Consider the following 13,411-nt stretch of genomic DNA (forward strand, 5'->3'; position numbering starts at 1 on the left):
TAGCAGAATGATAAAAATTTTCTCGCTTTGTGTATTTTACTTTGAATGAAATGGACATTGCTCATTTTACTAAAACAGACTCTAAAGCAAAGATTCTTAAAAGGAAATTCTAAGAAGGAGCCAGAGTTTTTGCATCATCCAAAGTAACGATGTTTCATTCCCTTTTTAATCCTGATCATATTTAGACAGAGAAATCTTAGAGAAAATTTCACAGAATACTGATATTCTTCCATAAAAAAAGGGAAAAAGAGGATCTATTAGATATTTGGCTAACTCAAATAGACTGATTTCTATGTCTGGAAAGATATTGCAGCAATACTAAATTTAAAAAGTGGTAACTGAAAGTTATTATGGTTTTGAATAAATTATGGTACATTATTCCTTATTTAATAAAGCATATGGGAAGCAGAAAAGTTGTGAAAGCTGCAAAACAGGTCTCTGGAAAAATTTCATAATATAATGATTACTGGATGGAAATATAATTAAGAACTGTGGTTTTCTACGGTCAAATCTGGTTCCTAGTTTCATTATTTTCTCCCTCTTTTGATGCATGCTTTATGGATGGCCACTAGGTTGCAATCATTTTTCTGATGGCACAAATCTTGGCACAACAGAGAATAAATTAAAACCAATAAAACCATTACAGTTGTATTATTCATTTTTTCCTAGATAAACTGAAACTATTCCATTATTTTTTGTCAATTCTTCCTTTAAAGTATATGTTAGTGGAAACTATTACATTCAGTTAGTAAAAATAAGCAAAATCATTTAAATTAGAAATCTGAATACAGTATAAATATAAATAAATAGGATCAGTCCTATTCTGCTCACAAAATACAGTTATTTCTCAATTATTTGAGACAGTCCGTCTAAATATTATGTTAAGTGATGGGGTTAATGCTTGAGAACATCTCAAAGTTCTATCTATGACTAACCACAGTGGTTTATAATGCCTGAATCCCATGTATAAATCCAATTAATGTGGTTTACTCAGCAAACCATAACTGAAACAAATCATGTTTTAGCACAGCATATAAAGCCAACTGAAATCTGATCACCTCACATACTTGTATGAATATTTATATATCACTATTCTTTGAAGTTTGTAGCCAAAAAATATAGTTGAGGATATATTTTCTGCACTTTTATAGCATATGAATCCTCCATAGGCAGTTTATATGATTAGGAGTTGTGACATGAACTATATGGCTGGAGTAGATCTTTGTAAACATCTATATCTTTTCCCGTACTTTTCTAAAACAGTCTAAATATTACTATCTATTCTTGCCAGTCCTTCTACTGACCCTGTTTCTTCTTTCAAACTTACTGAAAGCAGTAACAGGTTTGGCTCTATTATTAGATAAAATTACATGTATCAAGGGCTTTTACTGTAAAAGAAGGGGAGCAGGATAATTTTCATTAAAGGTATTATTAAAATTATACCTATAAAAGATAGGAAGAAACATACAATAGGATGCTCTTTACTTCAGAAGATGTTAATTTGATGTATTTCTAATATTGTATTTACCAAAAAAGGTGACCCTGAATTTAATATAAACCTTATAAAACAAGAAAACAGAGTATGAAAAGAATCTATAAACAGAGATAAAATTCTGGGGCAGTCCTAGCTTTCCCACCATGCCAAATTAAGTATGCCAACTTTAGCTGAAACCAATTCTGGAGTGTCTCCCCTTCCATTCATAATTCATAAAGTGTAAGATATTTCTTTATGTACATGCATATACTTATGTGTGTGTTACCCAGAAGTCTCATTTTAAAAACAGCAGGGCCAGGATATGTTTGAAATGGTATAGGGTTTCCTGCCTGTGCAGGGGGTTGGATTAGATGACCTCCAAGGTCCCTTCCAACTTTTTTATTATTATTATTATTATTATTATTATTATTATTATTATTATTATTATTATTATTATTATTATTACAGTACAGGACTTTGGATTTAAAAGCAGAAAGAATGTGCAGAAATGCATTCTCACAGAGTTCTGATTTATAATTCCATCAAGCAGCAGCATCTTTTTTTTTTGCCTTCGAATTCAAAGAACTGCCCAATCCCAAGAGAGAGAGAGAGTGAAATGATAGTCAATTAAAACTAATTGCTTGTAAAAGAAGTTACCCCATTTATAAAATTAATTGATCCCATTATCTACTTATGACAACCGTTCTCTTTTACGGGCAAAATGACAGTGTGCCATCCCTTTCCTCCTTTCAATGGGAACAGAAAAAGAAATATTGTGATGGAATGAGGGAAGGGAGATGGAAAGGGAAGGAAAAGGGAAAGAAGGAGAAAGGGCAGAAACTAGATGAAAATGACTAGAGGACGAAAGGTAAGTAAATAGGGAAGGAAAGAAAAGAGAAGTCCAATTTAGCATCTCTGAAAAGGGTTAAATTCACCAGGCAAGCAGCTTTCCCAAGCAATAACTAAGCTTTAAGCTAATTTTCAAACGCATCCTATTAAGCAGCAATCATATGGAGCACTTCTAATTAACATGGCTTTTTCTGTTCCTCTGAACAATGATAAGAGTACATCAATTCACAAGTAATTATTTGGAGAACGAGTTTTGTTCGTGTCGGATACAATAAATAGAATATATCAGTGACCCCTGTTAAAGTGGATAAAATGAATCAGATTTTTACAGTTTCTCATATTCCTATTGCTCTTTCATATACCTCTGTTTGAAACTGCCATCTTTTTATTAGTAGAATAACATGAGTAGCCTTCCCTGGTTGGATCCCAAGATGGAGGATTCATATTTCTATACATATTTATTTGGTTTTTGTCTTTTCTTGGGTGTGAAACTCAAACCCACTACTGTTAGACACCTCACAGTTGTTTCCCAGACAGATTATTGATGTGAGATCTTTAACACTCTTAAAGAATTTGAGGGTGTAAAGTGAGGGACAGTTGCATTTAATTTGCACATAGATGCTTCCAGAATATAGCATTTTGGGAATCTGGATTAAGAACAGATAATATGCCTCTTCTGTTTAGGGAATGCTTATGGATTGTACATGAAATAGATGCAGAATTTATTAAATGGTATCATTGGGACATTCCTGTCATCTCCATACCTCAATGTTTTTATTCATTTCCTTTAATGAATAATATCAATTGGAAAAATGGCTGTAATTCCAAAATCTTTGGTAGTTTCTGATGTTACTGTGTCTGTACTATATGCTAGATATATTTGAAAAAAGCATAAATGAATAAAAAATCCACTCTTTATCTAGGTAATATTCAGATAATAAGAATGGGGAAAGTTATGAAAATGAAATCCACAGGAGTTTCCCCACTCCTGAAAGTTTCCAAGTGTTAGCTGAGTCATGACCTCATTAATTAATTCACTGAAAATACTATCATAGGAATCTGTTCTCTCTCTCTCTTTCTGACACTCACTCACTCACTCACTCACTCACTCACTCACTCACTCACTCACTTTTACACCTACCAGTGGTTCTTGCTGCTCCATCCTCTAATTTAAGCATTGCTTAGGATGAGCTTTATATGTGTTATGAAATGTGTCAGATATGGATTTCTTCACCCTCTTCTTAGAATGTGTGCTGGCAGCCCAAACAGTTTTTGGCTTTTCCCTTTTAGTCCCTCAGCAGCAGGAGGTTTGTGTCTTTATCTCTACATAAAACATACTCTGTTCCTAGCTTTTAATGGCATCCTCAAGTGATTTTCAAGAAAATGTAAACACAAAAATAGCACTTTTTCTTTAAGGCATTGACATATACAATACAGATTAACATATGAATGTGTATTCTCATAGATTGTAACAGAAACTCTCTGCCAAGATGAACAAATGTTGAACAATTCAATCCATATTTATCACAAGCAATTCAGTGGGGCTCAAATCATGGGATGAAGTTTGCATCCCTATTCTTTTGGTTAAATGTAGTCGTATAATATTTTTATGCAATCTGTGTCTAAATCACTGCGGCTTTAGAAAGATACGGAACTCAGAGCAAAATGAGTTTGCCTTCTTTGTGCCGGTATTTATGCCAAGACAAAACATGAAGTTTAATGTAGCAATTGCATCCTGGAGAGATTCCCATGAATGCATCAGTGTGAAGACAAATAGGCTATTCATCGAGTTGGACTTCAGACAGTGACATCAACGACAATTAGCCAGGAAATCACCTCCAGGAAGTTGCATGAAAGAGCCATGCCAATGAACAGCTTTCAGATGTACAGACCTGGAAGAATAATTTTGGGAGCCATTCTGTGGTTTCAGAATGCTGTATTAGAAGGCTATGTTGCTTTTGCATTAGTATTGTGTGCTCAGTTATAAAATCTACATACACTCACATATTTAAAAGCAGTTTTCTTAAGCATAGTAAGAATAAGTAAAGACGCAGATCCAAATGGGAACAAATTTCATTTCATTTCATTTTATTATATTTGTATACCGCCCTTCTCCCGAAGGACTCAGGGCGGTGAACAGGGCACATATAAAAATACAGAATACAAAAATTAAAAAGAATTAAATAGTAGCCCAGCTAAAACAATCAATAACAATATAAAAATCCCCATTAAAACCCCAACATATCCCCCATCAGGCCAGGCCGGCTTGTTCAAATAGATGGGTCTTCAGACCGCGTCGGAAGGAGCGAAGGTCAGGTGCCATCCGGAGCTCGACCGGCAGCTGATTCCATAAAGCCGGAGCGCCCACAGAGAAGGCTCTCCCCCTGGGGGCCACCAGCCGACATTCTCTGACCAGAGGCACCCTGAGGAGGCCCTCTCTGTGGGAACGCACAGGGCGGAGGGAAGTTGACGCCGGCAGCAGGTGGTCCCCGAGGTACAACTGTTTCAAGAAATATGTTCCTAAAGTTCCTCAGTTAATATCCACTGTTTCTTGCCGAATACCTTCAGAATTTTTACATATTTATTGTAACAGAAGAAGTCCTCCAAGTTTTGTAAGTTTTGATGGCCCATTCTCCTAGCTTAATGTTTCTCTCCAACTAGCATTACATAATCAGGCTATACAGTAGCCTGTGAATTATTTACTGAACATGAATGTCCTTCATTTATTTTTCTGAACTTTCTTCCATTTTCTCTTTTCCCTTGTGAAATCTCACACTGTTTTTCATTTGGTTCCAAACTCAGTAAACTTTAATAGAATTTTATTTCATTTTCATTTACTGAAATAATTTAGCCCTGGAATATTTTGTCGTTGAGTTTCTTTCTTTCTCATAGTCAAAAGATCCTCAGTTCATTAGAACTAAACCATAAGTAGCAGACTTGTCTTTTAATTGCTTATTTACTTATTTAGTTATCTAGTCAGTCAACATACAGGGTTAGTCAACATACAAGGGTTCTGGTCTCACTTTAGACAGTGTACAAAAATTTAAAAAACCTAATATAAATCACATCAGGGGTTTTTTAAACTATCACTGGAATCAAAACCCATACCACTTCAGAGCTTTGAACCAAAACAAAACACTCAGCAAAAGGGACTCAATCTCCCAGCTCAGATTACTATGGGAATGTCCAAGTGTTTAATATGTTATGAAAGGCCAAGAGAGTCAGGCCATCCAAATCTCTGGGGATGGTGTTCCAGAGAGCAGGTATAGTAATGGAGAAGACCTGCTCCTAGGTAAAAGATGATACTGTCTAATAGACAGGACTTAGAGCATGTCAACTCTGCCAGTTGGGATGAGCAGACACAGGTAATCCCATAAGTAAGCTGACTCTGGTTCAAACGTCTTTATAGGAAACCCCCCCCCAGCATATTTGATTATCCACACAAGCCCATTAAGAGCCAGCCAGTGCAGTTTACCAAAGAGTATTCATGAAATACCCAAAATGTGCCAGTGCATTTTGGACTAGTTGCACCTTCTGAATGTTCTTCAGTGACAACCCTATTTGGGGGGCATTACAGGTAGTCCTTGTTTTATGACCACAATTGAGACCAGAATTTCTCCTGTTAAGCAAGGTAGTTGTTAAATGAGTTGTGCTCAATTTTATGACCTTTTTAGCCATGCTTGTTAAGCAAATCACTGCAGCTGTTAAGTGAATCATGCAGTCATTAAGCAAATCCCCCACTGATTTGGTTGCCAGAAGCTGGCTGAAAAAGTTGCAAATGAAAATCATGTGACCCTGGGACACTGCAATTGTTATAAATACATGCTGGTTGTTAAGCACCCACATTTTGATCAGGTAACCATGGGGTCAACCGTCCCATAACTCCCGGCTCTTTAAATTTACCAAGAGTAAAGCAGAAGCAAAGTCAGCTCTGGGATTTTCCCTACGAAAACTCCCATAGGTAAAACCCCTTTCCCCCATCCAAGCCACCCACAGATCATAGTTCACCACACATTCCATAGCCTCCCCCCCTCCCTAGGAATTCACTGTCCTCCCATTTCTGTTTGGCAAAATGCAAGCTGGAGTAAGGTGCAGGCAACGATGGAGCCAAAGTCAGTTTTGACACATGGGGTTGCTGCATCGATTTTACACACAAGGACCAGTTGCAAATCATTTTTTCCTGTGCGGTTGTAACTTTGAATGGTCACTAAACGAATGGTTGTAAGTCAAGGATTACCTGCACAGCAATACAAGTGAGAGTGGATTTAAGACTATGAGAAAGGCCATCCAATCCAGAAACGGGTGGAATTGATGTAACAAGGAAACCTGTGTAAAAGACTTTCCTAGCCATGACTGCCACTTGCAGAAGAACAACCTGCCTCCTGGAGTTGTAGGTGTTCCGTCATTGCAGGTTTCCAAGAAAAGTTGAAAAGTTTCTCTGGAATTGCTATCCTAATGAAAGGGCTAGGCTTGCTTTACTTTCAGCCTATGATTCTATAAGTGTGGAATCTCAAAATTTTAACAATAGGTTTCTGGCTATAGGTAGCCCTCACTTATTGATACCAGTTGGGACTGGAAACTCTATTGTTAAGTGACATGGTCTTAAGTTGAAAAACCATCTGACTGTGCAGCTTAGCAATGGCAGTTCTGCAGTCCTGGTTACCATTGTTAAGTGAGGACCATGCAGCTTTTTAAGCAAAGAGCTCACCTGTGTACAACTTGCAAATTCCTGTCAACTTCCCTATTGACTTGGCTTGTCAGAAGCCAATTGTAAAAGTCACAAATTGTGATCACCTGATGTGGGATGTGGCAGTGGCTGCAAATGCAAGAAACCGTCACAACTACCATTTCTTTAGTACCATCATAAGTTCAAATGTTTGCTGGATGAGTGGTTGTTAAACAAAGACCTCCTGAAGTGACATCTTTCCAGCTTTGTTATTTTTGGAAGAGATACCAAGCTAGTAGCTTGGCTTACTAGTCAGCCATTATTTATGGTCAGTGCTGTACTATGAATACTTTGAGGGAATGATAGGTTGAAAAGGATCTAAAAAGCCCTGAGATTTTCTAGTGCTTGCCCACCTGGATAATACTAACCAGTCAAGGACATCCGCAAGGGACAAATTATGAAGCATGTGATATGACGTAAATTCTGCCCCTTATGGCATATGGTGGTGTGACATAAATACAAAATGTCAAGAGTTTGTTTTGTGAAATCATGAAGCCCATTTCATTAATTTGGTGTCATTATAGAGCTAACTGAAAGCGCCTATGCAAGCAGGTCCACCTTTGCTTAGGTTTTTGAGATCAGTGAAGCTCAGCTAGGGCTGCCCTCCCAGATGCACTGACCAAGTGCACCAGGTTTCTTTGCTGACAAAATTCCTAAGTAGAAATTCCTTTCCTAAGTGGAGGGAAGACAAATTTACCCTCCCCAAAACATGGACTTATAGTTTATTTTTATTTTTTAAAAAATGACTTTATAGCACAGACATGTCAAACACAAGGCCCGGGGGCCGGATCCGGCCCGCGAAGTGGTTTCATGTGGCCCGCAAAGCCATCCTGGAAACAGTGAGGGAATGGCCCCCACTGCCTTGGCCCTGGCCCAGAGACCCTCCTTCTGCCAGAGACCCTCAGATCTGTCCCACTCCTGCCCAGGCCCCCATAGGCACCCTTGATGCGAACAATGTAGAGCTGGCCATGCCCACGCAGTAGGCCACACGCACTCTAGCCACGCCCACCCAGTAGGCCCTGCCCACCCTGGCCATACCCACCCGGCCCCTTGAGGGCAACCGCAATGCTGATGCGGCCCTCAATGAAATTGAGTTTGATACCCCTGTTATAGCAAAATCAACAGAGATTTGGAAGAGAAAGATCATGTTTTACCCAGGAAGCATTTGGGAGCACATAAGAATTAACTTGAGTTTCTCTAACCCCCTCCCTCTTTTGCCATGGCCATTCGTAAGCGAAGAGAATCCATTAATGGCTACTATGCCGTTGCCCCGTTTCTGTTTTGAATGAAATCACAAACCATTTATCGAAACTGACATGGCAAAATGCTCCATCTGGTTGGCTGGTGTAGGGGTGTTGCTTTATTCAACTACTGCTGCATAAAGAAGGTTGTAGGACCCATGAGAGATATGCATCATTTACCCTGGCTTGATCTGAATTTCTGGTTTCTTGCTTCTTGCTCTCGCCTTCCCCGTTGTTGTTGTTTTTTCTCCTGTCTCCACAAGCAGCAGGTCCGTTGCAGTGCTTCCCACGCATTACTTCAGCTGTATCAATAGTGTTTAGTAGGTTGAAAATCTTTTTTTGATATTTTATTTCATTTATATATGTGTGCATACATCATGATGTATTCTGTCGGCATACTTTGCAGAAATAACTGCTGAAGTAATGAAACATTTACTGGATGGTACAGCATCAGACTGCAGATGGGGAGGCAGGAAGCATGGAATGTTCCTGCGCAAAATCCCTGTGGTTGGGTATTGTGTTAAGGAAGGCATGAAAGAATCTTTAAATGTATAAGGCCTTGCCTGATTTCAGAACTATTCCACAAAAAAATAATTCTTAATCAAGCTGCTCTTTAGACTCTTACGTTTCATAGATTATACCAGTGAAAAGCAATGAAAAAGCAAGGCATAGTGGTCAGACTAACTGTAAGTTTCTACCACAGGTTTTGTATATCTTCAGAGACTTGACCATCTGGTATTTATAAGCAAACTTCTTCTCTCTACAGTTTTCCAGTTATCAGCTGGGGGAAAAGTCAGATTTCAAACTTAGGAAACAAAGAGAAACCTGAAAACGTGAAACTTCACCTTTCTCCAGTTGTTATCTGAGGAATCAGTATGATCCTGCATTTCAGTATCCTTAGCCAATTATTGAAACCCTTCATATATATTGATACCAGCTATCTGGATAAAGAATCTCCTTGTTCTTGCTATACTAGGGTTAAGATTATTTATTTTCTCATAGAAAAACAAACAAAGAAAGAACTGCTATTTTAACGTTTGGATAGCTGTGTGTCCAAAAAATAAGAAATAAAAAGCAGCAACAAAGCTACAATAACCTCTTAATTCAGATCTTAATTCCTTCGATTTTCCTACAGTTAGTAAAATGTTTTCAAAACTCACTCTATTTGTATCTATTTACACTTCGGTTTTATAAGTTGCATTGGTTGCCAGTTTGCTTCTGGGTGCAATTCAAGGTGCTGTTTTTGACCTTTAAAGCCCTGCCTGGCATGGGACCAGGTTAATTCAGGAACTGCTTCTTCCTGGCTACATCTGTCTCTCCCAGCAGATCCGCCAGAAGAGGTATGCCCCAGGTCCTGTTTGCTAAGGAGGTCCATCTGGTAGGACCCAGAAGACACACCTTGTCTGCTGTACTCCCTGCTGTTGTGACTCAGGGCCATCCTGTGGGTCCGGCAGCCGGCTCAGATGTCTCGGATGACTCAGATGAGGGGGAGGAGGAGGGTGTGGAAGACGAACTGGCTGATGACGGCTTGGAGGCTTCGCAGAGCCCTCAGCCGGGGCCCTCTTCTCAGCTGCGTGAGCCCGATAGTGCGGAGGATGATGATCCACAGCTGGCCCTGTTCAAGGACGCCCGACGTAGGAGGCAGTCGAGCAGGACCAAGCAGAGAAAGGCTGCGGGTCTCCTCGGGAGGAGGCACAGGGAGGCCACGCCCTGAACTCTAAATAAAAGGAGTGTTTGGGGAAGGGCTGGTTGCTGAAAGCAACCCTTCCGCTTGAGGATTCAAGTTCCAGTGTTTTTGTTTCTTGTTCTGTTGTTTTGCTTGTGAATTAAACTTGGCAGACGCTTTGCAGCATCAGACGCTCTCCAGTCTCTACTGTTTGAACAGGGGTTTGCCTTATTACAAGGCCGGTAGTTGGCTGGTTCAGAACACCTGCTGTCTAGAACATCATTCCCTGGTAGTGAACTTAGCCCCATGGAATCAGGCCATCATTAAACGAATCTGGCTTCCCCCATTGACTTTGCATGTGGGAAGGTTGCAGATGATGATCACGACTAAAAGACTGCAAGTGTCATAAATATATGCAATTGCCAAGCACCCAAATTTTGATCACATGATCATGGGGATGTTACAATGATCATAGGTGTGTGTGTGTGTGTGTGTCTGTCTGTCTGTCTGTCTGTCTATCCACACACACATAGAAAGATGTAGATACATTAATAGGGCTCCTCTCACTGAAAAATGTCTGCCCATATTTAAGCATTAAATAATAGTAATAATTTGGAATATTCCATCTTTTTGGGTTGGTGAAGATATTTCTTTCTCATTCCTGTTTTGAGTTGCTGTAAAATAGCCACATTTATTTGAAATAATTTTATCTCTGAATAATATGTTTATTAAAGATAGTGGTAAAGAGCATGCCTGGATGTCTCTCTCTTGAAATAGTTCAAAAGCAACTAATAATATAGTTTAATTTCCTGCATGATCTTGAGCTATAAAGAAAGCAAGAAAGTTCAGTGCAGCTGTTCCAAAACCATTATCATCTGGTACTTCCATTGTATTATATTAATAATCTGAGTCTTTATTTTAGCAGCTGTTTGATCAGGTGTTCACATATAATCATTCCTAGACAATGTGAAAGGTCATTGTGTTTTGAATCTAACATACTCAGGAAAACTTCAAAGTGTGTTGTCCATTTTCTTTAGTTAAAACAAAAAAAGTAAAGGACAGAATGACTAGATAATAGCATACTGTCCTTTGTGTACTTTTATCAACATAATGTATTTTCCATTGGAGCAATATCTTGATGTGTTGTTAAAAAAAATCAGGAAAAAGGGAATGATCAATTCTCTGTTACCCTTTTGCTTTTGTAGATCATATAGTGTTACGTAGTTACTCTTGATATTTTTTTGGAGGAAAAAGGAAAAATACACTCAATGAGTCAGTACTAATGTTTCAATAAATTCAGTTGAATGCAGCCAGAGACTTTTAATTTTGATTCGGGATACTTTTGTAGGAGGAACTGAAAAATTTAGAAGCATGTTATGGGTGTATACAACAACAAAAATCCTATTTATCTTGGCCCTTTTGCATAATAGTTACTGTTCAAAGCTAAGTCATAAACAGAGAAGCAAAAGGTTTCACACTGTGAAATGTAATACTAAAATATTTCTGGATTCCATGTGGTGGGAGGACATTTAACACTGCAAGAACAGTTGGTTTCACAGCCTCCCAGCAGATTCTTCAAGAAAACCAATATCGTTTTAAGTTTTTTTCCAAAGTAGCATGAGTTGCCAATCTCTGCAAATTTTTGAAACAGCTGTACTTTAGAAACACAACTCTCAACTTGATTTTTTCAATACATTCCAAAGTTAATGATATTGTAAGAAAAATAATGCTCCGTCAATTAAGCCTTTTAAAACAGAAATGTATTATAAGCTCCATTAATGAAGGTTACCTAGGAGATGAGAATACCTAGTAATTGTCAGGCACAGGAAGTCAGGAGCCAGGATTCAATTCAAAAACACTATGAGTTTATTCCATCATCTATCAAAATTGGAAAATTGGCACCAGATAAAAGTCAACAGACTTCAAGGGAGGGGCTGACATAGGCCTCTTATGATGGCATAGTGATTCCAAACTGATGATATATTTGACATCACCCTTGGGCTCAGCCTGATCATCTCCTACAGTAATAGCTGAAAATTATATAAAACAAAATTTAACTTCCCTCAGAGTTGTATAAAATAAGCTTTGTTGTCTCAAATCAAAAATAATCAAGAAGAATATCGGGATATTCTTACCCATCAGAATTCTTTAAAATACATTTTACAAGAATAAATACTAGTAGGATGATGTTCCTCATGATTGAAATGCTATAATTAAAAGGCCATGAAAGTTCAATAAGAGTAGAAAGTTTTTTCTCACTTCTTGTATTTATCATCACTTCAAAATAAAGGGATTGACTTTATGTCATCGGTATCACAGGGTTTGTTTTCTCCTGTAGAATGCTATAAAATGCATTTTGATCATAAATTAATCAGATAATTCCTTTGATCCTTTGTTTTCATAACTATTTGAGTAAATTCAGTTTAATCTTTTGTTTTTAGTAACATCAGTAATGCAAAAAAATTGTACTGTGGTTATATATAACTAGAATAATTAGAAATTCTGCACTAATGTAAATACCAGTTTCATTATTGGTAATATATAATGTTGGAAACCACTCCTATTTTCAGTTTCAGCTTTACAGTATAATATACATTTTGGCAGTCTTCCATAATAGGTTGTTTATTAGACTCAGCTTTATTCCTCACCAGAAGGATCTATCCATTCAGAATGAGTGGATGCAGCATATCAAATAATACTTGGAAATACAAGCATCGAAGATCACTTTCTTTTTTATTTTCTGCTTTGAAAGAGAATAACCATCATCAAGTGATATCCTAATGGATGCTAACATTTGTCTTGCTCAATAGAACATTGCGATGACACTTTTAGGTTATTGTAATAGGACAGCATAGTTGATAAATTTTGATTTACTTCTTTTCTGCATGGATTTCCAGGTGGAGATTGAAAAATTGGACTACCACCACTATTTGCCACTGTTTTTCGACGGATTGTGTGAAATGCAATTTCCTTATGAGTTTTTTGCTCGGCAAGGCATCCATGACATGTTGGAGCATGGTGGGAACAAGATCCTTCCTGTCATTCCTCAGCTCATTATTCCAATAAAAAGTAAGTCTGAAGAATGAAATAGTGTCTAGGGTTTGGAGGCTGCTAATTAAGGAATAAAATATGGCGGGCCTTGTATTTCTACTAGATGATAAACTTGAGTCAGTTCTAAGGCCATAACCAAAGCCCAAAGAACTGTGTTGCCTGACTTGTTCTTTTCTTACTCTAATGCTAACCATGGAGCAGTATATAAGTTGTTAAACTTCTTTTCATTCTTGTTTTTATATTCCTCAAACTAAGATATGAGAACACTGTAAAAGAAATAGTTTGCAGTACCTCAACTTTTTTATTTTGCTATTTTGAGTAGCTTGGTTATTTTTCTTTCTAAGTCAGGTTTTTCCGCATCAGGAGATAATTTTCTATTTCTGATAAACATCTTTGTGCTCCTT

The 13,411-nt window shown here is 37.9% G+C and overlaps 1 protein-coding gene across 1 annotated transcript in view; it reads left to right on the forward strand.

Annotated features, from left to right (window-relative positions):
* The window catches only part of PACRG (parkin coregulated), a 277,211-nt gene that overhangs the window by 130,164 nt on the left and 133,636 nt on the right, over positions 1-13,411 (forward strand). Inside the window, exon 4 of the mRNA XM_081314796.1 lies at positions 12,854-13,025. Coding sequence (XP_081170922.1) covers positions 12,854-13,025 — 172 coding nt within the window. The remainder of the gene's footprint in view (positions 1-12,853; positions 13,026-13,411) is intronic.

This window comes from Vipera berus (genome assembly GCF_964194415.1).
Source record: "Vipera berus genome assembly, chromosome: 1".
NCBI classification, from domain to species: domain Eukaryota; kingdom Metazoa; phylum Chordata; class Lepidosauria; order Squamata; family Viperidae; genus Vipera; species Vipera berus.